This window comes from Oncorhynchus nerka, linkage group LG22, assembly GCF_034236695.1.
Source record: "Oncorhynchus nerka isolate Pitt River linkage group LG22, Oner_Uvic_2.0, whole genome shotgun sequence".
In the NCBI taxonomy this organism is placed as follows: domain Eukaryota; kingdom Metazoa; phylum Chordata; class Actinopteri; order Salmoniformes; family Salmonidae; genus Oncorhynchus; species Oncorhynchus nerka.
Genome location: NC_088417.1, coordinates 40,537,635 through 40,563,769, shown reverse-complemented (window position 1 = coordinate 40,563,769; position 26,135 = coordinate 40,537,635). Strand labels below are relative to the sequence as shown.

Here is a 26,135-nt window from a genome sequence, read left to right as displayed (position 1 = left end):
CTGCGAGGGTTGCATGATGTAATGTTTTCGAGGGCTGTCTTTTGTGTTTTCTATTACGGTTCTATGAGATATTAAGCTGCTTACATAATGCATGTATATTAGAGTTGAGGTTTGCGCATCTGACTAGTGATTATTTGGCCAGGGTTCAATACCTGCTTTTTTTTCTCTCTAAATTCAAAAGACCACCTACCCCTTTCGATGCGTAGAACGAATGTGGGTGGGACTAGGTCTTCATAAGGGTGCTAATTTTAAGAAATTCACAAAAGCTCTGAGGAAGGCAGTGAGGCCGATATGTAAGCTTATTAAAGATCAGTGATACTATAAAGAGAGGTGGGCGGTTTCCTTTTTCCTTCATTTTTTTCTCTCTCCCAAAACCAATACAATATATGTATAACTGTAAAGTAATGAATGACCATTTTAGAAAATCATGGGACATATAGTCTTTTGTTGCATGCTATTTTATGTCAATCAAGGTTTAGGGTTAGGTTTAGGGTTAGAAAAATGGTGACCATTACAGCTATATGTAACCGATGTGAAATGGCTAGCTAGTTAGCGGTGGTGCGCGCTAATAGCGTTTTAATCTGTGAAGTCACTCGCTCTGAGACCTTGAAGTAGTTGTTCCCCTTGCTCTGCAAGTGGCGAGATGGGTAACGATGCTTCGAGGGTGACTGTTGTCTGTGTGCAGAGGATCCCTGGTTCAAGCCCAGGTTGGGGCGAGGAGAGGGACGGAAGCAATACTGTTGTTACATATAGGTGCATTGGGTTACAAGTCAGGGTTAGGGCTAAAATAGGTTATACCTAGAGTTAGGGGTTTCAAGGTAAAAAAACTGTATGGCTTTATAAGCGCTCTTGCTCCGCCCTGTGGCCTTCTGTGGGTACTTACATAACTCATTCGTGACACTTGTTAGGTTCATAATCTGAGGTAGCAACTGCGTCAGATCTACAGATCAAGGAACTGGACCTGTCCATTTGGTTTGCAACTCAGTGAACCTGCGCAGCATTCGCTCAATTTGATGCCTACGAACAAACAGATTTCGGTGCATATCAAATTATCCAGCAGCCATTTAGAAACAACAAATCGTTAAAAAAACTCGGTCTTAATTAAAAAATGTATTCGGGAGAACAGGGACATGCATTTTGTTCAGGTTTACACCTTTTTCTGAAAAAAATATGTTTAACCATGACCATAAAATGTTTGATGGCTTTGCGCCAGCCATCGATCAAGCTGTGGGTCACAATAACGTGTTCCCAGGCGAAAAGTGGGCGTGCAATAAACTCGTTTTTATCAGAAAAAAAAGCGTTGTTAAAAATCTCATGTATCCAGTTTATTGTAGGGGTGCCCATGGGGCTGGGAATCAGAAATGTCCGGTTCGAGAGAGGCAGGTTTCCAGTGTTAGAGTAGTGCATAAATTGTCGTATGCTGCAGTATAAGGGCGTTATACACCAGTTTTGTAGGTGGCAGAAATGCAACATTTTTTGGATGCCAACCGCTGTGAAACCGAATCGAAGAAGAAGTATGTGACGTCAGCTCTATGTTGCTTCCGGGTTTGCTTTATTTTCCCTGACGTTCAGGTAGATTCTTTGTTGTTTTGAGTTATTGGATATTTATTTCAAAATGAACCGTATTTTCGGCCGAGGAAAACCGAAGGGACCACCACCAAATCTCACAGACTGCATAGGGAATGTAAGTATATATGGAAATAACTTGCAGAGTAGTGTCAATGACAAACAAAATAAGTTGGCTTGCTGGCTAGCTAGCTAACTAACTGAATGACAGCTGATTGTTCTAGCAACAATGGGAGAAAGTTGTGACAGCCCATTGAAGACCTATAGCTCATAAAATACTCTTTAGCTACTTAATGTTATCGTGAAAGTTAGTTTGATTCGCGTTTTAACAGTGTCCAAGTGACTTAGCTAGCTAATTAGCTAGATGACCAATCGTCAATAGGGAGTTCAGTAGGGTGATGCTGGTTTCCAATTTACGGTAAAAGAGTGTTGCTCCAACCAGTTTTATGTTTGACCAAATCCGGTGTTAAGCTAGTGCTATTGACTATAAAATTGATTGAAGGAAAATATAACATTGATTAAAAAAAAAAAAAAAATCATTATAATTACCAATATGTATTCAAATAACTTTTTCTGTTACCAACATACAAAGATGTTTGACTCTTACATGATCATTAAAATATGAAAACAGTCTACATGGTTAACTTGTGCCCGTTCTTTCTCTCTTAATAAGGTTGACTCGCGAGCGGAATCTATTGACAAGAAGATTGCCAGACTAGATGTTGAACTGGTCAAGTACAAGGATCAGATGAAGAAGATGAGAGATGGCCCTTCAAAAGTAAGATTTAACCCTACCCTGAGTGAAGCAGATGATGAGCTGTGATAGTAGACAGATATGTTTACCTCAGTCATTCTATTACACGTGGAGGCTAATGCTGTTCTTGAACATAACAATACACAAGTATGGCCCCACTTGTTCTCAGCAGTATCTAGCTAGGTCTGATGTCACGTGAATTGTTTCCTGTTAATGTTTTCATCAGAACATGGTCAAGCAGAAGGCGATGAGGGTACTGAAGCAGAAAAGAATGTGAGTAACTTATGAAGGGAGTCTGTCAACGCACCAATAACCACAAATCAATCAGGACACATATCACATTAACCTAATGAACCACATCAAGGTGCAGTAAACTGTCATGATATGAGCGCATAAAAACATCTGTATTTCAATCTTGTTTTTCAGGTACGAGGGCCAGAGAGACAACCTCACACAGCAGTCCTTCAACATGGAACAGGCTAACTACACAATCCAAACTCTCAAAGACACAAAAACAACAGTAAGGGGCCACAGTAATGTACTGACTATAGCACTTAGTCACAATTTACTGTAGTTGTCATGCCAGGCTGTTCTCTGGGTTAAAAATCTCAGATTTTGCATTATAGGTTGATGCCATGAAAATTGGAGCCAAAGAGATGAAGGCGGCATACAAGAACGTGAAGATCGATCAGATTGAGGTATTTGTCTTTTTCGAGTCCTGATACACTACAACACCATTTGGTGGTCTAACGTAGAAGTGCAGTAGTTTTACTACAGACCCTCGTCTTGAAAGACTCAACATATTTCAGCCATCTGATCTGGGTCATAATTCATCCGGGTAACGTGAATGGCCTATTGTGATTGAGAGATGTTTGGGTTAAGAGTTCCATGTTTTCCTGATGCAGGATCTCCAAGACCAGCTGGAGGACATGATGGAGGACGCCAACGAGGTGCAGGAGGCGATGAGCAGAAGCTACGGGACGCCAGAGATCGATGATGATGACCTGGAAGCAGGTCAGTGCTGTAAGAGTATGACACAGCCACAAGGGAGACAGTACGCGGTTGGTGTTGCTCCAGTACAGGATAGGTCTATATTAGAACATTGCTGTAGGTCAATATTTCATCATTTCCCGCCGCACTACAGAGTTTTGTTTTTTATTTTTATTTCACCTTTTATTTAACCAGGTAAGCTAGTTGAGAACAAGTTCTCATTTACAACTGTGACCTGGCCAAGGTAAAGTGCTGTTTACTTCAGCACAGTGATACAACAGCAGTCAATGCAGTCCTTATGTCAATAGACTGCATGTAATAACTGCGCATCAATGGCTGTGTGCGTGTGATCCCAGAGCTGGATGCCCTGGGAGATGAGCTCCTGCTTGATGATGACAGCTCCTACCTGGATGAGGCCAGCACTGCCCCCTCCATCCCAGAGGGAATACCCAGTGACAGGGCACCAAACCGGGTAAATCTCTCTCTCTCTCTCTCTGACCACTGTATTCATGTTTACCCAGTTTAGTCTTGAATAATTCACTGGGGCATTATGTTAAAAATCAATCACAACTGACACTGTTTCGTCAATACAGAAGACGGATGCATTGTTCGAAGGGTTCATTTTAGTTTTTAGGACATTACATTGGATGAAGACACATTCTGCACCCATTTAGATATAACTGGAGTTTCCTACAAAATTGTCATTTATTGTCTGTTTTACAGGATGGAGTTCTGGTGGATGAATTTGGCCTGCCACAGATCCCTGCTACATAATGGATGGACAGCAGGCAGAAACCAATGGCAACAATCCCAACTCTTTTTTTTATTTTTTATGTATAGCCTTTTTACAACATACACTGAATATACCAAATATTAGGAACACCTTCCTAATATTGAATTGCGTGCCCCCTCCACATACCCAATCCCCCCCCAAAATAAATAATTATTCAACCTGTCTCCTCCCCTTCATCTCTACACAGATCAATAAGGGGTCATAGCTTTCACCTGGATTCACCTGGTCAGTCTGTCATGGAAAGAGGCTGCTTTGTATACTCAGTGTATATCCGACTGACATGCATTACATGGTGGTGGACAGAGAGAAACAACTTGCCTTAATTAGGTTACCTTAATTGAATAACTGATAATGTCAAAAATATAAATCAAAAATCGATAGTGATGCTTGGCTATGTTCAAAATTATTGTTCTTTGTATGAACAAATGTACTTTTTTCCCCCTCCAAGGTGATTCTTGGTATTTAGATGTTCTAACTTTCTACTGCAGCACTGTATTGCCAACTACCAATAAATATACATGTATTATATATTTCAAATTGTGGTGGTCCATCATGGTGGATTAAAGTAGAGAAGACTAAATAAGTAATTTCACTCTACAATAGAACACTAGTAGTGTGTAGAATTACAATTACTCAAAAGATATAAATACATGATTTCTTTATGCTTTCTCTTCAGGTAGAAATGTTGGACAATGTGGCACTTTGAGATGACAAAAACAGTGCCCAAACTGTATAGCGCAGTGTTATAGTTGTATGACAGCAACAAAGGCCTTATTTGAGCCTGTAGCTGAGGGGGAAGATGTTCTTGTGAAGATGTTCAACAACCTCGGTCTTGTTCCGAAGCTTCTCAAATTCATAGTAAGCAATCTACAAAAACAGACTTCTATTAGTTACAGATGGAGCACTGAGAGCAAAGAGTAGATCCAAATAAATGCTCTTTTTTTGAAAGAGTAGATGCCTAGAGACAGGCAGAACACGAGCAAAGGGGCTGAAATCAGAATTTACAGCAGACAGAACACTCAAAAAGATCAAATCATCAGTGAAATGGGGTATTGAGGGTTGCGGCATGCATTGCCGACCTGAACAACTTCATATCCCAGGAGCCTCATGGCCTCTTTTCCCAGCAGCTGTCTTGTGTTCACAGTAAACCTCTTGTGGCTATCCTGCAAGTACACAACAAAGTAACAGAGCGCATGCGCCTGAATAAAATAGCTATAGTAGAACAATTGTATCACCTACAGTGCATTCGGAAAGTATTCAGGCCCCTTGACTTTTCCACATTTTGTTACGTTACAGCCTTATTCTAAAATGGATGAAATAATTTTTTCTCATCAATCTACACACAGTACCCCATAATGACAAAGTAAAAACACGTTCAGATTGTTTTGCAAATATAAAAAAACATACCTTATTCAGACCCTTTGCTATGAGACTTGAAATTGAGCTCAGGTGCATCCTCTTTCCATTGATCATCCTTGAGATGTTTCTACAACTCAATTGGAGTCCATCTGCAGCAATAACCAAGCCATGAGGTCGAAGGAATTGTCCTAGAGCTCCGAGACAGGATTGTGTCGAGGCACAGATCTAGGGAATGGAACCAAAACATTTCTGCAGCATTGGAAGGTCCCCAAAACCACCGTGGCATCAATCGTTCTTAAATGGAAGAAGTTTGGAACCACCAAGACTCTTCCTAGAGCTGGCCGCCCGGCCAAACTGAGCAATTGGGGGAGAAGAGCCTTGGTCAGGGAGGTGACCAAGAACCCAATGGTCACTCTGACAGAGCTCCAGAGTTCCTCTGTGGAGATGGAAGAACCTTCCAGAAGGACAAACATCCCTGTAGCACCACCAATCAGGCCTTTATGGTAGAGTGGCCAGATGGAAGCCACTCCTCAGTAAAAGGCACGTGACAGCCCACTTGGAGTTAGCCAAAAGGTACCTAAAGACTCTCAGACCATCAGAAACAAGATTCTTTGATCTGATGAAACCCTATGGTGAAGCATGGTTGTGGCAGCATCGTGCAGTGGGGATGTTTTTCAGAGGCATGGACTGGGAGACTAGTCAGGATCGAGGCAAAGATGAACGAAGCAAAGTACAGAGAGATCCTTGATGAAAACCTGCTCCAGAACCTCAGACTAGGGTGAAGGTTCACCTTCCAACAGGATAATGACCCTAAGCACACAGCCAAGACAACACAGGAGTGGCTTCAGGACAAGTCTCAATGTCCTTGAGTGGCCCAGCCAGAGCCCAGACTTTAACCCGATTGAACATCTCTGGAGAGACCTGAAAATAGCTGTGCAGCAACTCTCCCCATCCAACCTGACAGAGCTTGAGAGGATCTGCAGTGAAGAATAGGAGAAACTCCCCAAATATAGGTCTGCCAAGCTTGTAGCATCATACCCAAGAAGACTTGAGGCTGCCAAAGGTGCTTCAACAATGTACTGCTTTGTCATTATGGGATATTGAGTGTAGATTGATAAAGGAAAAAAACGAATACATTTTAGAATAAGGCTGTAATGTAACAAAATGTGGAAAAATACATTGTTTTTACCTCTTGAAGATATCGTCGATGTCACTGGCAGGCAATACATATCCATCCTCATCCAGCTTTATTTCCACATCTGAAACAAACATAGGGGCCGGATTTGTCTTCGCACCTTTATTTTCAGTATAGGTATAACCATAACATTGTCTGAAGCATTGAATTAAAGGTTACATGTGTTGTATCTTAAAATGTGCCGTCTGCATTACCGAGTGTGTAGCAGTATGGAGTGAGAACTCTGGAAGTGAAGTAAGCACGGGCCCCTAGTAGATCCACTAGTCCAGTTTTCACATAGTTGTAGAGGTGTCCGTCAACCGGCATCTCCAGAGACCGACCAGGAGTGAGGACAAACTTGACACGGTACATAGGAAGGAGCCTTGGGCCCTGGGGTTAATACTGGGTGTTAATGGTGAATCAGAGGATAGTGTGCTAAGATTGCAACACTGCAGTTGAGCAGAAGTGGCAATGCTATCATTGAAGCAGTTGAAGTCGGCGGTTTACATACACCTTAGCCAAATACATTTAAACTCAGTTTTTCACAATTCCTGACATTTAACCCTAGTAAACATTCCCCATCTTAGGTCAGTTAGGATCACCACTTTATTTTAAGAATGTGAAATGTCAGAATAATAGGAGAGAGAATTATTTCGTTCAGCTTTTATTTCTTTCATCACATTCCCAGTGGGTCAGAAGGTTACATACACTCAATTAGTATTTGGTGGCATTGCCTTTAAATTGTTTAACTTGGGTCAAACGTTTCGGGTAGCCTTCCACAAGCTGCCCACAATAAGTTGGGTGAATTTTGGCCCATTCCTCCTGGCAGAGCTGGTGTAACTGAGTCAGGTTTGTAAGCCTCCTTGCTTGCACATGCTTTTTCAGTTCTGCCCACACATTTTCTATAGGATTGATGTCAGGACTTTGTGATGGCCACTTCAATACCTTGACTTTGTTGTCCTTATGCCATTTTGCCACAACTTTGGAAGTATGCTTGGGGTCATTGTCCATTTGGAAGACCCATTTGCGACCAAGCTTTAACTTCCTGACTGATGTCTTGAGATGTTGCTTCAATATATCCACATAATTTTCCTCCCTCATGATGTCAACTATTTGGTGAAGTGCACCAGTCCTTCCTGCAGCAAAGCACCCACACAACATGATGCTGCCACCCCCGTGCTTCATGGTTGGGATGGTGTTCTTCGACTTGCAAGCCTCCCCCTTTTTCCTCCAAACATAACAATGGTCATTATGGCCAAACAGTTCTATTTTTGTTTCATCAGACCAGAGGACATTTCTCAAAAAAAGTATGATCTTTGTCCCCATGTGCAGTTTCAAACCGTAGTCTGGCTTTTTTATGGCGGCTTTGGAGCAGTGGCTTCTTCCTTGCTGAGTGGCCTTTCAGGCTATGTCGATATAGGACTTGTTTTACTGTGGATATAGATACTTTTGTACCTATTTCCTCCAGCATCTTCACAAGGTCCTTTGCTGTTGTTCTAGGATTGATTTGCACTTTTCGTACCAAAGTACAATCATCTCTAGGAGACAGAATGCAGCTTCTTCCTGAGGGGTATGACAGCTGCGTGTTCCCATGGTGTTTATACTTACATACTATTGTTTGTACAGATGAACGTGGTACATTCAGGCATTTGGAAATTGCTCCCAAGGATGAACCAGACTTGTGGTGGTCTACAATTTTTTTCTGAGGTCTTGGCTGATTTCATTTGATTTTCCCATGATGTCAAGCAAAGAGGCACTGAGTTTCAAATCAAATCAAATCCAATTTTATTTGTCACATACACATGGTTAGCAGATGTTAATGCGAGTGTAGCGAAATGCTTGTGCTTCTAGTTCCGACAATGCAGTAATAACCAACAAGTAATCTAGCTAACAATTCCAAAACTACTACCTTATAGACACAAGTGTAAGGGGATAAAGAATATGTACATAAAGATATATGAGTGAGTGATGGTACAGAGCGGCATAGGCAAGATACAGTAGATGGTATTGAGTGCTGTATATACATATGAGATGAGTATGTAAACAAAGTGGCATAGTTAAAGTGGCTAGTGATACATGTATTACATAAAGATGCAGTAGATGATATAGAGTACAGTATATACATATACATATGAGATGAATAATGTAGGGTATGTAAACATTATATTAGGTAGCATTGTTTAAAGTGGCTAGTGATATATTTGACATCATTTCCCATCAATTCCCATTATTAAAGTGGCTGGAGTTGAGTCAGTGTGTTGGCAGCAGCCACTCAATGTTAGTGGTGGCTGTTTAACAGTCTGATGGCCTTGAGATAGAAGCTGTTTTTTTTTTTTGTCTCTCGGTCCCAGTCTCTCGGTCCCAGAGTTTGAAGGCAGGCCTTGAAATACATCCACAGGTACACCTCCAATTGACTCAAATGATGTCAATTAGCCTATCAGAAGCTTCTAAAGCCATTATAATGTTCTGGAATTGTCCAAGCTGTTTAAAGGCACAGTCAACTTAGTGTATGTAAACTTCTGACCTGCTGGAATTATGATACAGTGGGTACAAATTATACAAATTATGATATAAGTTAAATAATTTGTCTGTAAACAATTGTTGGAACAATTCCTTGTGTCATACACAAAGTAGATGTACTAACCGACTTGCCAAAACTATAGCTTGTTTACAAGAAATTTGTGGAGTGGTTGAAAAATTTGTTTTAATGACTCCAACCTATGTGTATGTAAACTTCCGACTTCAACTGTAATTAATATTGATTTGTAGTAACTCGTTACCTCATAGAAAGGGCATTCAAGCTTCACAGTCATGTAGAGTTGGGTCAGTTGGGCCAGTACAATCCGGTCAACCCCCATGCCTTGCTCTGGAACACAAATTAATTTACAATTGTTAAACCAAAGATACTGCAACAATTGCAATTATGAAGAAGAGTAAAGTAAGTGTGGGGCAACTCCATGGTAATGGACATTTTTCTGTTTAAAATGTACCAAACAAGCCTCCCAAATGGCTCAGCGGTCTAAGGCACTGCATCGCAGTGCTTGAGGCTTCACTACAGATCCGGGTTGAATCCCAGGCTGTGTGACAACCGGCCGTGACCGGGAGTACCATAGGTCGGCGCAGAATTGGCCCAGCGTCACCCGGGTTAGGGGAGGGTTTGGCTGGGGGCTTTACTTGGCTCATCACGCTTTAGCGACTCCTTGTGGCGGGCCGTGCGCCTGAAGGCTGACTTTGGTCGTCAGTGTTTCCTCCGACACATTGGCACAGCTGGCTCCCGGGTTAAGCGGGTGTTAAGGAGCACGGTTTGCCGGGTCATGTTTTGGAGCACGCATGACTCGACTTTTGCCTCTCCCCCAGCCCAATGAGGAGTTGCAGCAACGAGACAAGATTGTAATTGAAATTGGGAGAAAAAGGGTAAAAAACTAAAAAACATACCAAACAAAAACATTTCTTTCAATGTTTAACAAACCATATAACTATGCACAATGACTAGCTTTTATCAATTTCCAGACAATTTTACACAAACACATTTACAGGAAGAACTGTGCAGATACAAAGTTTGGTAACAGAATAAAATTGATTTTACCGTAATTATGTTATCACATTTTAAATATTTTATTTTATTTAATGTGTAAATTGTTCAAAGTAGTCATTGTGGGTAAAGTAGTATTGTTTGTTAAACTTTGAAATCAATGGTTTTTGTTTGGTATACATTTTAAAGTGAGTCTCAGCATAATTCCGTTACAGTGGAATTGCCCTGTGGGCTTATCAATGAGAGTACCTTGTACTTTCTGGAGGAAGTAGAGGTTGAAGACCTTGGACACAAAGTTGACAGGGAACCTCTCTACCAGGATGTAGGAGTGCAGCAGGTTGAGGAGTACTGCATCACCTTGGTAACTGTCTCTGGGTGGGAAGTAAAAGCCATCTTGAGCACGTGTCTCTCCATGACCTCCACCAAGAAGAAGTGTGCATAGCGTTTAGGAGGTCCTGGTAGCTGCCCTCCTCCCCAACTCCTGCCTGCAGCAGTCCGTATACAGCAGTGAGCTCTGCTAGGCTCCACTGGCCTGGCTCCTGCCTCTGTACCTGCTCCAGCATCCCACAGCCCGGGCCCTCCAGGGCCAACAGTGCCTGGCCAAAGGTGCACAGCCAATGCTCGAACCACTAGGCTACCCTGCCGCCCCACATTGGATTCAAGTGTTTTCCATAAATTAACCTTTGCTTGCTGGTGGTTATGAAACCACAAGCAACATGTGACTAAACATACCATGACCTAGTCATACTGTTAGAAAATTCATACAAATGTCAGCTTTTACAGTGCAACCCATAATCTAACAGGGGATGCCGCAAAACACGTGTAAGATCTAGCCACTGGTCCAGCGTGGTTCTGTAATGCATGTGCTCAGTAGTGATTGGCCCCTTTAATTTAACCAATGGGCTGGGTTAACATTCACTAAGCCACTAGGGGGCACTACAATGCCAGAGTTACCAAAATAGGCTCACTGAAGTTAGATTAAGTGTTAGAGAAAGTTAACGTAAATTTCACTAAGTATAGCAACAAAATAATTGAAGAAACAGTTAAGTGCAAGCGGTAATGATTGTTAGTAAAGCAACAAATGTTACATTATGGTTTGGTCTTTTTTGCTGTAACAGTGCCAGATGATTGACTGCTGCTATGTGCATCTTTAGGAATTCATTAATGACGAGGATCTGATACTACACTAATGTATCTAGACAACATCCAAGCTGCATTTACACAGGCAGTTTAATTCAGATCTTTGACCAATCCTTTTTCCTAGATATTCCTATGAAATGTGTGGTTGCCATCTTTAAGATGACTGTATATAGAGTTAACCGATTTTAGTATTATCTAGGAATTTCAAACCAACCCAGTCACTGTAACCCTCTTCGACACGTCCACACACGCTAGGTGGAAAGGGTAATGACTGAGAAAATTCCTTGTTGGGAAATAACATACCAGCACAGGAGGAAGGGAACCATCTGCTTACTAAACATAGCATATTATTTCAACAGTTAATTCATAATTTAAATAGGGTAAAGAAACGAGCAATATACAAGTTGATAGTCATTTATTTAAAGCTTATATTTATTATAAAATGTAAAAATTCAGCTAGACCAGACCATTTGAGTAGCATAGGAGCTTGCTTCCAGAGTTGTATTTTCCATTTCACGTCACAGACAAGTACACCGTTTTTCAAATTCACCATCACCCGCTACAATTCTCAATACAGATGTGCAAATCTGGCAGTATTGAAATGAGACCTCAGATACGGTCAAAGCCATGATTTCACCTTGCTAAACATGGATTTATTAGAGCTGATACATGCAGCAAGATGGTCTAGCTGGGGGTAATAGAGTAGAGGGGTCAGAGAGAAACCATAATACGACTGGCATGGCTGTGGCCTTAATCATCCTTGTCCTTGGCTCCGTGTTTTAGGATGCGTGTGAACTCCACATAGTTGAAGTTGCTCTTTTTGTCAATGGGTGCCTCCCTGAAGAGCTCGTCCACATCCTCGTCTGTGAAGCGGTCACCCATTGTGGTCAGCAGCTCTCTGAGGTATTCCTCCTGGATGACACCTGAGGACAGACAGGGTGATGCAGTGAGACAGGTATGCAAAAATGCCCATGTCATGGTTACTCCTATCGGGTGGTGATGCATGGGTTATTCATTTGTTGACTCAACCAACCCATCAGCATTTTTTATTTTTAAATGCCAAGCATCTGGCCAACCCAATATGAAACAATAACATTAACCAAGACATTTTATCGAAGTTGACAGAAGCATATTTCTGTATTTACAATCCACAGCCCGCTCAAGGGTGATATTTTGAAATTAAGTTTCGGGGTAGGGATACTAAAGGAATAAAACAAAAATGCCCAATGTGTATTTGTAAGCATGAATTTCCCATATGGACCAGAGCCCTCACCTTTTAGCCTAGTAAATTTCTATGACAAATCCTGGGGCAGTTTAACTCCGGGCTAACCCCCTTTATCCTGAATAAATTCTTAGCCATGAGTTGGGGACCAATGAAATCAGATACCCTCCCTCTCGCAAAGATAGTCATCATCCTCTTAATTTGAGAAAGACACCTGATAGAGTATTTACAATTTAAAGTAAAAATATTTGTTAAAATACCCATTACACATTGAATGGCAGCATTTGCATTCCAAACTGTTTTTCCACACTATTGTATTTAGAAATGTGCGAAAGGATAACTGACAGCCAACCAACCAGACATAACCCATCGATGGCAGTTTGCATTCAAATCAAGACTGGCAGCCATGGCTAGTTTTATTAAAATTGCCAGGGTTGGAGGTTCCAAACCCTTCTATAGATATGTCTATGGCCACAACGTGTTCCACAGATAGGAGCGAAAGGAGTGGGAAAAAGCACGCCAAAGACAGCATTAAGTAAAAAAAAAAAAAAAAAAACAGCAATTCTACAAGCCCATTTAACACCACAAATTAAAATGACAGAGTGGCCCATGGATTGATGTTTCAACATTGTCTCAACGAAAAGTTGTTCGACTAGCCATGTGCAACATGCACCCACAATTAATTACAAGCCTGCTAGAAATACAAGAATTCCAGGTCAGGCTTCAGCCATACTACAATGGATATTGCTCATCCATTGTAGTATGGCTGAAGCTTGACCTGGAATGTGTAGCTAACTGAAGCTGGCTAGCTTTATAAAAGCCTGAGTAGATCTAGCTTGCTTCATAGTATACACCTCTGGTTTAATCATTTTGGGAATAAACCCCTGGGAGTCATGGTTTACCCACCGGACCAGATGTTACCAGGACAGCCCAAAAATCCAGTCTATGCAGCTAAGACAGACTCATCAGGAATTGTATCTTCATCAAGAACCCCACAAACACATTCTCACCCTTACCGGTCAGGCAGATGGCATCTAAGAATGACGTCTGATACCAACAGGCTCAGCGAGCTTCTATCCACAAGCCATTTGACTGAGCACTTGAACCGGACTGAGCACCTGCTCTGATTCTCTGCACTGTAGCACGCACACTCATGCTACAAACACCACAACTGCCGCCAGCAGACAATTATACTGCTCAATTTACACACTTGCCCCCCACTACACTTGGAAATATTTGACTGTAAATGGCACCTTCCTGTGTAACTTATTTTATTCTACTGCCATTTACTTGTCATTGTTGCATTGTCGAGAAGGAACTTGCAACTTAGCATTTCGTTAGACCATGCATAGGACTAATAAAACTTAAGTTCTCTACACAACCACAGCATCCATTATCAGTCTCTACAACAGTATGAATCAACACAGGCTGACACTGACAATATTCCTTCCCACTTGGAATAATTCCTTGAAGAAAAACCCAATGATTTGTTATAGGCTTACCTGTGCCTTCTTCGTCGAAGCAGGCAAAAGCGTTTCTGATGACGTCCTCAGGATCTGTGCCGTTGAGCTTCTCTCCGAACATGGTGAGGAACATGGTGAAGTTGATGGGCCCAGGCGCTTCAGTCATCATAGCCTCCAGGTAATCATCAGACGGGTTCTTCCCTAAAGAACAAACAGTGCCACATTAGAACAGATTGCATTCAACGCCGTTAGTTTTACAATAATATCAGCATAAATTGTTTCAATCATATAAAACAATGGTAACAGGGTAGTAGGGAATGTTGGAAAAATGCATGTTTTTTGTGAATGCGCGACTGTTTCAATGGAATGCCTCTCTTCTAAAACCAACTTACCAGGTGGGAGACAAACCCAACCTTAGCCTGGGGGTAAATATACTGCATCACCTTACATAACAAACCTACACCCTTTCAGCAAGACTGACTGGGGCCAAACACTACAAAGTTTAACGCTAAGCATTAAACAAAAGAGATATGCAATCATTTAAAAGGGAGTCCAACACAAGCACACTCAAGAGATATCACAAATCATCCAGTGCCTCAGTTTCACATTAATTCACTCAATGTTCAAGAGAAAACCATGGACAGATTTTCAGCTCAGCTAAGGGGGGCTTCAGAGACTCACCTAGTGAGGCAAGCATGTCATGCAGGTCCTCCTTGTCGACAAACCCGTCGCGGTTCTGGTCGATCATGTTGAAGGCCTCTTTGAACTCCTGGATCTGAGACTGGTCGAACATGGCGAACACATTGCTGGTAGCGCGCTGGGGACGCTTCTTGGTGGTCTTTCCCTTGGCCCTTTTGCTCGACATTATGGCTGTTTTGTTTACCTGCGAGGCTGAAAAGAGAACATTCCTGAATAATACCATAGCACCAGAATTGTAAAATCCTAAAAAGTTACTTGCCCTTTCAATCAGACTTAGAAATAATGTTATGATGTCAATGAAGTTCAATTCTAGGGACATTAACATTTGAGGATACATAAGGGTCTACAAAAACAAACAGGGAACCTGGCTCGTGTCATTACCCAAAATAAGATTTGACTAGTCATACCCAGCTTTGTGGCTATGGGCTAATCTATGTCAGACTCTGGCAAATTATTCCCCGGAGATGTGTCCTCACTGTGCTATAAATGGAAATGTTCTACTGCTGTGAAGTTTGTTTATAGCTGTTCCCTTTGCACAGGATAGGAAAAACTACAGATGTGAGAATTCCCTTTTCAGGCAAGTTCAACACAGTCTTATTCGAAGAGTTAGAAGGCCCCTGCCTCGAATATGCCTCCCTTCCTAGCAAGTAAGAGGGAGCCAGTGGTCCATGCCATTGATTCATTATTATGGCAACACAGCTGGATAAAACCGATTCAGTGACCTAATTTGAGGTTGAACAATGATAGGGGGACTGAATTCAGGCTGAAGTTCTTTCCAAGACCACATATCCTTTTCTATTGAGGGTAGGTGAGAAATCTAGTGACAGTCTAGGCATCATTAACATTCTATATGATATTTTGAGAAATAACTTAGCCAAGTTAGGGCTGTCATGAATGGGGCCAAAAACTGCTGCCAGCTGTTAATACTTGCGTAACCTAAAGTCATGTAGATAGTATCGTAGAAATGAACATTAAGCACAAATATCAATTCACAAATTTGGAATGACTATGAGCAATAAGCTACAGATAGACAGCTGACGTTAGGACTTGTGTCCTGAACAACATTAGCATGAACAACAATACTGGAATCTGCAGTTAGCCTTCAAAATAAAAGACACCCATTGAAACTGATGCAAACAGCTACAACTGTGATCATGCCACAATAGGACTAGATAACGTTCAAACTTTGTTTAGAGTTATAGAAATAGTTAGAATATGACAAATGAAATCATGATCTAGTCCCACTGCATTTGAATACAGAATTTCATTGGGGGGCATACTTATAAGCACTCTACAGACTAACCTATGAATTGTTCTCCAATTAAATGGGGTATCAGCCTACCCAGTGACAGAACACAACTTTGTAGAGTTTACACAAATATTAGCATTTTAGCTCTTATTGCCGGACTCTGAAACAGCCACTGGAAGTCATGCTAGCAGATACCCATGGACCTCTAACACTAGTTAGAGATAGTTTCGTGAGCCAATGCCAACTTCCTTCATACTGGACCGACATAAAAATGGAATCCACAAGTTAATCTGACTCATTGCCGAAATCCTGAGGTACCCCAGTCAGCCTGTGTATGGAACATTAATATTGCAATGTACACCCTAACCTATGTGCACCCATGAAATTGATTATCACCCTACGCAGACACACAGAACTATGTAGGGTTTCCACAAGTATTTGCATCTTAACTCTTATTGTGGGACTGAAATCAGCGAAATAAACTCAGTCAACCAATGTGCATTCCACAGTCAATGTCCGGCTATAAGAGCAGACGCTAACATGTGCGTAAACTCTACAGTTGTGTTTCTTGAGTGTCACTGAGTAGGCTGATAACCCATTTCATAGGTGCACAGACTGTACAGTGCATAGAAGTATGACCTCAATGCAACTCTGAATTAAAATACACCCACAGCGCGATTTCAGATTTTATTTTATGGGGTCAAACTAACGGTAGCTTGTTGAACTTATAACATGCCAACCTTGGGTAGGTAGTATGATCAAGTCCAATTGTGTCATGATTCCACAATTTTTATCCGTTTGCATCAGTTTCAATGGGGAACTTTTATTTTGAAGGCAAACACCAATTCCACTGTTCATGCGGGTAGCAACACACTGGTGACGTTAGCGACATTGTTGAGATAACATTACGAATCCCAGGACGTCCGCTACGCTAGTTACTTGGTTTTGGTACACATTTGCGTCGTTATAATAATACTTACCCAGCTACCGTACGGTCTGTTATATGTCATTTAAAACGATAAATGTGCTAGTTAGAACGAAATGTTAATTTCTCCCCATGCAGGAAATACTGTAAATTTGGCAGCTAACCAGCCGATATAGCTAGCTTACTAACCCCGCTAGCTAAATCAGCCAGAAAACACATACATTGATAGTAACACACGTGTAGCTTCGACATTTTAAGCTATATAACTGACAGTTCAAAAGTAGCATGGACTTAACAAGTGAAATAATACTTCTTACGTTCAAATAAGCATATATAAGACTTACCTAATTCCGAAAAAATTGATAGTCAGTTAGCCCGTGCTACCCTCTCTCTCAACCACCGCCCTAACTTCCTAATAATGGTTTCGCACAGGAAATGCAGGCCAAACCAACTTCGGGAAATGGGGAGGACTTTACAATGTCTAAATCATTTGTATTTGTATTCAATTATATTTTGCACCGTACAATAAAATACATATTTAGATATGTCTTTAAGATTTGTTTTTTTTTTAGCTTTGACTATACATAGTTTATGTAAATGCTCGTAAATCATTTCATTTTTACCTTGGTAAAACACCCACGAGGTAATGGTGTTTTCTCAAAAGACATTCTTGACATATGCCCAAATACGGAGAAAATAAATGCATCTTCCTGTGCCTAATCATGAGTAAGATAACGTTGCTTTGGTGACACGATTTTAATTATATTAAAACTCGGATTTCACAAAACATATACAAAAATAGAATGATTATAGTTAAGCCATTTTCAACACTTCTACACTAGTTGAGCCCCACCCCCTTGTCATAGGCCAAAGGAACAGCAAACATAATTATTATTACTTATTTATTTGTACCTTTATTTCACCTGGCAAGCCAGTTAAGAACACATTCTTATTTACAATGATGGCCTACCAAAAGGCAAAAGGCTTCCTGCAGGGACTGTGATTAATAAATATATATATATATATAAACTCAGCAAATAAAGAAACGTCCTCTCACTGTCAACTGTGTTTATTTTCAGCAAACTTAACATGTGTAAATATGTGTATGGACATAACGAAGATTCAACAACTGAGACAAAAGAAGTTCCACAGACATGTGACTAACAGAAATGGAATAATGTGTCCCTGAACAAAGGGGGGGTCAAATCAAAAGTAACAGTCAGTATCTGGTGTGGCCACCAGCTGCATTATGTATTGCAGTGCATCTCCTCTTGGACTGCACCATATTTACCCGTTCTTGCTGTGAGCTTTTACGCCACTCTTCCACCAAGGCACCTGCAAGTTCCCGGACATTTCTGGGGGGAATGGCCCTAGACGCCACCCTCCGATCCAACAGGTCCCAGACGTGCTCAATGGGATTTAGATCCGTGCTCTTCGCTGGCAATGGCAGAACACTGACATTCCTGTCTTGCAGGAAATCACGCACAGAACAAGCAGTATGGCTTGTGGCATTGTCATGCTGGAGACTATGCCACCAGTCAGGATGAGCCTGCAGGAAGGGTACCACATGAGGAAGGAGGATGTCTTCCCTGTAATGCACAGCGTTGAGATTGCCTGCAATGACAACAAGCTCAGTCCGATGACGCTGTGACACACCGCCCCACCATGATGGACCCTCCACTACAGATCGATCCCGCTCCAGAGTACAGGCCTCGGTGTAACGCTGTCTTAGACGTCTCACAGTACGGACATTGCAATTTATTTCCTTGGCCACATCTGCAGTCCTCATGCCTCCTTGCAGCATGCCTAAGGCACGTTCACGCAGATGAGCAGGGACCCTGGGCATCTTTCTTTTGGTGCTTTCAGAGTCAGTAACAGGCCTCTTTAGTGTCCTAAGTTTTCATAACTGTGACCTTAATTGCCTACTGTCTGTAAGCTGTTAGTGTCTTAACGACCGTTCCACAGGTGCATGTTCATTCATTGTTTATGGTTCATTGAACAAGCATGGGAAACAGTGTTTAAACCCTTTACAGTGAAGATCTGTGAAGTTCTTTGGAGTTTTACAAATTATCTTTGAAAGACAGGGTCCTGAAAATGGGACATTATTTTGTGGTTGCTGAGTTTATATAAATATAGGACAAAACACACATCACGATGAGACAACACAACACTACATAAAGAGAGACCTAAGATAACAACATAGCAAGGCAGTACACATGACAACAACATGGTAGCAACACAACATGGTAGCAGCACAAAACATGGTACAAACATTATTGGGCACAGACAACAGCACAAAGGGCAAGAAGATAGAGACAACAATACATCACGCAAAGCAGCTACACCTGTCAGTAAGAGTGTCCATGATTGAGTCTTTGAATGAAGAGATTGAGCTAAAACAGTCCAGTTTGAGTGTTTGTTGCAGCTCGTTCCAGTCGCTAGCTGTAGTGAACTGAAAAGAGGAGCGACCCAGGGATGTGTGTGCTTTGGAGACCTTTAACAGAATGTGACTGGCAGAACGGGTGTTGTATGTGGAAGATGAGGGCTGCAGTAGATATCTCAGATAGCAGGGAGTGAGGCCTAAGAGGGTTTTATAAATAAGCATCAACTAGTGGTTCTTGCGACGGGTATACAGAGATGACCAGAATTATCCATAATAGTGCTATTTAACTACTTATAAGTTTGGTTGTTCATGGTATGAGCTACTGCTAGTTTACTACTATGATCCAATAACCATCTTTCAAATGAAAAAGCAATGCATTCTGCCTGTTCCCAAGAGAGCTGGAATGGTTCTTAGTCTGTTGAACAGTATAACACTTTCTTCATCAGCAAGTTCAGCAGATGGGAACCACTACAATGACAGGAATGAGCAATGGCGAACTCATCTTGAGACCATAATGTGTTCATGTTTACTGAAAGGAGACAGAGGGTCGCTGCTCCAAACTGGGATGGTGAGGAGAGCTTAACATGGTTTCACATTCGCAAAAAAAAACAAGCTCTAGGCTATGTCTAAACAAGTAACAACAATACATTTTTTCAAGTATTTCTAGGATCCATGAAGACAAACAATAACATTAACATGTATAAAATAATAGTAAATCTCTAGACCATTAAACCAATACGAATACACTTGATTCAGTTCATTAATAAGTCATTGATTAGTGGATTTTGTGTGTTGTTCCTGTCTGACCAAAATCAAAGAATCTTGCCTGGAAACATGACCTCATATTGCACTGCCCATATTCAACCACTTGAGGGTACTAGTCTCATAGGGGGGACTAAAACAAAGTTTCCATTCATCATTACAATCAATCAACTTCCAGTAGGAGTTTCACATGAAATCATTCTGACTTTCCATGTTCTAACACACCCACTCCTACCCACTGGTCAATAGTAGTGCACTATATAGGAAATAGGGGTGCCATTTGGGCTCCCGAGTGGTGCAGCAGTCTAAAGCACTGCATCTCAGTGCAAGAGGTGTCACTATAGTACCTGGTTTAAATCCAGGCTGTATCACATCTGGCTGTGATTGGGAGTCCCATAGGGCGGTGCACAATTGGCCCAGTGTCATCGGAGTTTGGCTGGAGTAGGCCTTCATTGTAAATATGAATTTGTTCTTAACTGACTTGCCTAGTTAAATCAAGTTGGGACACAGAACATAGTAGATCATCCCAATGATTTACTGCAGGTTGTGATAGGATGAAGTCAAAAGCCCACATTCCTGGTTGGGAAGGCACTTGAGCTTTAAATGGAAGAGTGAAGAATTTTTTGAGGAAAATATCCTCCATATGAGTTATGATTGCCATGCTGTCAGGTAATTGGGGGTTATCTTTAGATTAGAGTAAATTACTGTAGTTTTAGTTGAAACCCTATTGAAAAGCAAGACAATTTCCTTTGATGTTCAGTCACACAAAGACAGCTGGTCTTTTGTTATGTTGTATGTACCATAGAGATATGTGATTCAATATGACGTTCTATGGTAAATGTACCTCCATAAGTGTCTGATTGGTCAATGCTCTCTCTATCAGTAGGAACTACTGAAGATACCAAAAAATGCATTCAATGATCTGTATTCTGGAAATAGCATTACGAAGACATGTGTATAGTGATGTAAGGAATAAGGAAAAGGCTAAAAGTGGATGACCGGTCTTGGAAAGTTGTTCAAGCAAAGAAAGAATCACAGACTAGTGGTTTTATAGTGTTTTGTTGTAATCTGTAAGATCATTCATCGCCTCATAACAAAGCAGGAGCCTTTGATATATTCTGAACAATAAATTATCAACATTTGATAAAATCTGGCAGCCTTTCCTCTCCTACTTGGATGAGTCGGCGCTGTGAATTTGTACTTATTAACCCACTCTCAATTGTAATATTTTAATCTACCTTTGAGCAGTTGGGGGGAGGGGAATAAGTGTGGGGGTGACATCTACCCTCTTTCTTTCTACATGTCCTTCTGTATGTCGTGTTTTGTATTATTTGTAGAACTCTGGGTCTTGTTGTTCCTGTCTGCTCTTTTATGTTTAGATAAGAATTGTATACCTGTCTTGTTTTCCTATACACCCTTCTTGTGTGTGTTCAAAAAAATATTTGAAACGAAAATAAAGTTAGATCAAAGCAGGAGCCTTAGTATTCAATCACTACTCAGAGGATGTCACATTTGTCAGTTTCACATGCAGGGTCAAAAGGCAAGGAGTAGGGCTCCACCCACACGATAAAACATGGGGATGTGCTCTCTCTCTTTCATGCAAGCACATACAATGCTAACTGGCATTTGTTATATGTGACACAGGCAACAATAGCATGGCTATAGTTAGTCACAGACACATCTGAAGCTCTCTTAGATATTGTGAGCAGCCAAGATAACCGCTAGTGAAGTGTAGGATATCGAACATTGGCACAATATGAGATGGAAATTACACCATTTATTCCTTTTTAAGATAAAGTCCAAGTTATGGGGTCAGCCCAATGAGATTGATCAGAGTAGTATATAGGGCTGCCAGGCAACCAGATGTTGAGGTGTGAGGCCTAAAGTTTCTAAATGTGAATATGATACAATGACAAAAACCCTGATAGTCATTAATACATCTAAGGTCTTCTGTAAGAGGAAATACCCATGTTTAAATACCAAATGTATAAAGTATTCCATTATTGGGACACTGATGATGAGTTTGGCTATACTCTTTCCAATAAGTGGTGTCAAAAATACAGTAACACTGACTGATGATGAAAGGCTAAACATTGTTTGTACAGTAGGCCTTGTCTAAAATATAGGCCAACAGGTAGGTAGAGTCATTTTTTGGCGTTGCAAATAGTCGCACTCGTCAATGACCAACATATTCAAACGTCGCTGGAACTAAGTTGGGTCTGCCGCTCTCTTCCTGGAGTTGCGATAGCTTCAATCCGCTCTGCACTCGTCTATATTTATCGGGTCTCCACGCCATAAAAGGACGTAACTGCGGTTTGGCTATTCCATAGAGTGCCAATATTATTTTTGTTGTGTAGACGGCTGCCCTGTCCTCTGCTACCGCACCTACCTGCGGCGTTGCCTGGATATCAAGCTTCGTTGACTTACACCTGGAGTTGGATCACTTTTTCCTTTGCTTGCAGCAGTTGGTGGTTTTTGGGCCTAGGTAAGTTATCTCGATACGAGTATCTGATACGATTTCTGATTCATCAGCTAAATAGAAGTAACCAGAGGTCATTTTTTCATAATTCGTTGTTGAGTATTTTATGTTTAGTGTGCATTTTGATGGTGTGATTGTTTGCAATGTGAATCCTGTGCTATGCCAGCCTCAGTCGCACACTGCAATTAGGAATTTCAGATTCACAGGCTCTTCTCATATTAAAATCATGCCCTATTGGATTGAACAACTACTGAACCAGTGCACCTGTTGCCCTCCACTCATGTCAGTTAACATCCTATGCTTATTGCCGTTTAGAACAGCCATAAAGTATTTTCAAAGCAATGGAATCTGGAAATGTATTGATTTCCATTCATAGGAAATAGGCCTAGGCTACACCAGTCAAGTTATTTGGAAAAACCCACAACATATTTGAATTCTACATCTACCAAATCAATTTGGCTAATTTTACTATCAGAAAAAGTTGTGTATTTTATTCCTTATGCACTGATGTTGATAGTAGGCTACACTTTTGTACAGAGCATGAAGATATTGATTTGGCACAATCAATATAATCCCCCCCAATCCAATAGAGACAATGAAGGTCATGACCTTTCCTCTGTGATTATTTCAAGTAACATAATACAATAACAACAAGTATCATCAAGACCAATTGTAAATGAAACCGAAACATTAAAACAACTAATAGCTTACAAAAGTACATTTCGAAGCAATGCTTTAACTGTATTGAACAAAACCATTCTCAGACACTAGCTAGGCAGACTACAAGAGACTGAGAATTCAGTGCTCGTGCCAGGAACACCGTGCAGGATGTCTGGATCCATACCTTTCTACCAGAAACAGCACCGCCACTATGACCGTTGCTACCGCAGCAAGGAGGTGGAGTCGGCTGTTAGCCAGTACCAGTCGAGCAGCAGCAGCTATGCCACCCGCAGCAGAGCCAGTGCCAGTCTCAGTGCCAGCAGGGGGTAAGGAGGAACAGGATGCCCTGCAGCACAGTAGCTCTGGCCCATATCCATGCATCCCCTCCATGCTGGTGTCAGAAGATGGCCCTGCTGCCCTTGTAACCCCATCACCCCCACCCACCTTACTTCCTATCTCATACTTTTGGCAACTTTTCCCATGCCATACATGGCCTCCAAATCAGTCGGTCATGCTTAGTAACCCTAATTTCTCTGCGTTAAATAATTACTCTTCTACTTCCTGCTTCTATACTTGCGGTATTAATGTTTGACCACTCCCAGTAACATTCTTCAACCTTATCTGTTTTCTCTAAAACCATTCCACAAATATAATGTCTGTGAATCCTGCATGAAGTCCCAAGTAGCCTGTTTCATGGATACTGTGTATATCGGTGTCTGTTGCACACTGCTCTGTCTGCTTTTGAACTAATGCACTTTTTTTCTTTTAAGACAACCTTCTCCTAGTTCCCACTATAGTTCAGTTAAACAGAAATAGAACATCTCAGATTCACATCGGCTCTGTCGTCATAAATGTTTGGTGCAGGCCGGGTATAATCAAGCTTTAAAGGAATGCACTGTGTTGCATAATGAAGTGTTATTGACCTTTGCCATGACCTATAGACTGAAATAACATCCTGACCCATGCATAACATGTCTTTAGGAATGTGAGCTGTGGTGTAGATTCTCTGCCCTAGTTGTCTAAACCCCAGTTTTAATGGTTTACTTCCTTGAGGACTTGTTTCCCTATTAAGATATTTTATTTTATTTTATTTCACCTTTATTTAACCAGGTACGCCAGTTGAGAACAAGTTCTCATTTACAACTGCGACCTGGCCAAGATAAAGCAAAGCAGTACGACAAAAGCAACAACACAGAGTTACACAAACAAATTTACAGTCGATAACACAATAGAAAAATCTATATACAGTGTGTGCAAATGTAGAAGAGTAGGGAGGTAAGGCAATAAATAGTCCACAGAGGTGAAATAATTACAATTTAGCATTAACACTGGAGTGATAGATGTGCAGATAATGATGTGCAAGTCGAGATACTGGGGTGCAAAATAGCAAGCGGGTAAGCAATAATATGGGGATGAGGTAGTTGGGTGTGATATTTACAGATTGGCTGTGTACAGGTACACAGATCGGTAAGCTGCTCTGACAGCTGATGCTTAAAGTTAGAGAGGGAGATAGATATAAGGCTTCAGTGATTTGATTAAAAAAAACTACATTGCAATTTGGTCCTGTCATTGGCAGCAGAGAACTGAAAGGAAAGGCAGCCAAAGGAAGTGTTGGCTTTGGGGATGACCAGTGAAATATACCTGCTGGAGCGTGTGCTACTAGTTGGTGTTGCTATGGTGACCCGTGAGCTGAGATAAGGCGGGGCTTTACCTAGCAAAGACTTATAGATGACCTGGAGCCAGTTGGTTTGGAGACGAATATGTAGTGAGGGCCAGCCAACGAGAGCATACAGGTCGCAGTGGTGGGTAGTATATGGGGCTTTGGTGACAAAAAACAGATGGCACTGTGATAGACTACATCCAGTTTGCTGAGTAGAGTGTTGGAGGCTATTTTGTAAATGACATCGCCAAAGTCAAGGATCGGTAGTATAGTCAGTTTTACGAGGGTGTGTTTGGCAGCATGAGTGAATGAGGCTTTGCGGTGAAATAGGAAGCCAATTCTAGATTTCATTTTGGATTGGAGATGTTTAATGTGAGTCTGGAAGAAGAGTTTACAGTCTAGCTAGACACCTAGGTATTTGTAGTTGTCCAGAATAGAGGTCGACCGATTATGATTTTTCAACGCCGATACAGATTAATCGGACAATTTTTATTTATTTGTAATAATGACAATTACAACAATACTGAATGAACACTTATTTTAACTTGATATAATACATCAATAAAAATCCATTTATCCTCAAATAAATAATGAAACATGTTCAATTTGGTTTAAATAATGCAAAAACAAAGTGTTGGAGAAGAGAGTAAAAGTGCAATATGTGCCATGTAAAAAAGCTAACGTTTCAGTTCCTTGCTCAGAACATGAGAACATATGAAAGCTGGTGGTTCCTTTTAACATGAGACTTCAATATTCCAAGGTTAGAGGTTTTAGGTTGTAGTTAATATAGTATTTATAGGACTATTTCTCTCTATACCATTTGTATTTCATATACCTTTGACTATTGGATGTTTTTATAGGCACTATAGTATTGCCAGTGTAACAGTATAGCTTCCGTCCCTCTCCTCGCCCCAGGAACACATCGACAACAGCCACACTCGAAGCAGCGTTACCCATCGCTCCACAAAAGCCGCGGCCCTTGCAGAGCAAGGGGAATAACTACTCCAAGTCTCAGAGCGAGTGACGTTTGCGCACACCCAGCTAACTAGCTAGCCATTTCACATCGGTTACACCAGCCATTAGGCTGATAGGCTTGAAGTCATAAACAGCGCTGTGCTTGCGAAGAGCTGCTGGCAAAACACATGAAAGTGCTGTTTGAATGAATGCTTACGAGCCTGCTGGTGCCTACCATCGCTCAGTCAGACTGCTCTATCAAATCCTAGACTTAATTATAACATAATAACACACAGAAATACGAGCCTTAGGTCATTAATATGGTTGAATCCGGAAACTATCATTTCGAAAACAAAACGTTTATTATTTCT

At 41.2% G+C, this 26,135-nt stretch overlaps 3 protein-coding genes across 3 annotated transcripts in view; 2 read left to right on the top strand and 1 right to left on the bottom strand.

The window, feature by feature from the left end:
- Positions 1 to 1,518: 1,518 nt before the first annotated feature.
- Positions 1,519 to 4,633, top strand: LOC115105171 (charged multivesicular body protein 5-like). The gene is made up of 8 exons (XM_029626860.2): positions 1,519 to 1,684; positions 2,240 to 2,344; positions 2,547 to 2,593; positions 2,747 to 2,840; positions 2,947 to 3,018; positions 3,226 to 3,334; positions 3,667 to 3,782; positions 4,034 to 4,633. Exons 1-8 carry the CDS (start codon positions 1,616 to 1,618, stop codon positions 4,082 to 4,084), a joined length of 663 nt encoding a protein of 220 aa, XP_029482720.1. The 5' UTR covers positions 1,519 to 1,615; the 3' UTR covers positions 4,085 to 4,633.
- Positions 4,634 to 11,706: 7,073 nt separating this feature from the next.
- On the bottom strand, positions 11,707 to 17,307 carry LOC115105170 (myosin regulatory light polypeptide 9-like). The gene is made up of 4 exons (XM_029626859.2): positions 17,211 to 17,307; positions 14,675 to 14,884; positions 14,033 to 14,194; positions 11,707 to 12,231 (listed from the first exon to the last, which is right to left on the bottom strand). The coding sequence occupies exons 2-4, from the start codon at positions 14,856 to 14,858 to the stop codon at positions 12,059 to 12,061; spliced, it is 519 nt and encodes a 172-aa protein (XP_029482719.1). The 5' UTR covers positions 14,859 to 14,884; positions 17,211 to 17,307; the 3' UTR covers positions 11,707 to 12,058.
- A 4,921-nt stretch (positions 17,308 to 22,228) lies between these two features.
- The window catches only part of LOC115105169 (M-protein, striated muscle-like), a 41,432-nt gene continuing 37,525 nt past the window's right edge, over positions 22,229 to 26,135 (top strand). The window contains exons 1-2 of the mRNA XM_029626857.2: positions 22,229 to 22,496; positions 23,255 to 23,476. Coding sequence (XP_029482717.2) covers positions 23,319 to 23,476 — 158 coding nt within the window. The 5' untranslated portion in view covers positions 22,229 to 22,496; positions 23,255 to 23,318. The remainder of the gene's footprint in view (positions 22,497 to 23,254; positions 23,477 to 26,135) is intronic.

Bases quoted from the DNA above. Each gene is read 5' to 3' on its own strand.
- LOC115105171 (XM_029626860.2), top strand. From the start codon at position 1,616: ATGAACCGTATTTTCGGCCGAGGAAAACCGAAGGGACCACCACCAAAT. The intron at 2,841-2,946 runs GTAAGGGGCCAC...TTTGCATTATAG, and splicing joins TCAAAGACACAAAAACAACA to GTTGATGCCATGAAAATTGG. The intron at 3,019-3,225 runs GTATTTGTCTTT...TTCCTGATGCAG, and splicing joins TGAAGATCGATCAGATTGAG to GATCTCCAAGACCAGCTGGA.
- LOC115105170 (XM_029626859.2), bottom strand. From the start codon at position 14,858: ATGTCGAGCAAAAGGGCCAAGGGAAAGACCACCAAGAAGCGTCCCCAG. The intron at 14,195-14,674 runs GTGAGTCTCTGA...TTTGTTCTTTAG, and splicing joins TGACATGCTTGCCTCACTAG to GGAAGAACCCGTCTGATGAT. The intron at 12,232-14,032 runs GTAAGCCTATAA...GTCTGTCCTCAG, and splicing joins CTTCGACGAAGAAGGCACAG to GTGTCATCCAGGAGGAATAC.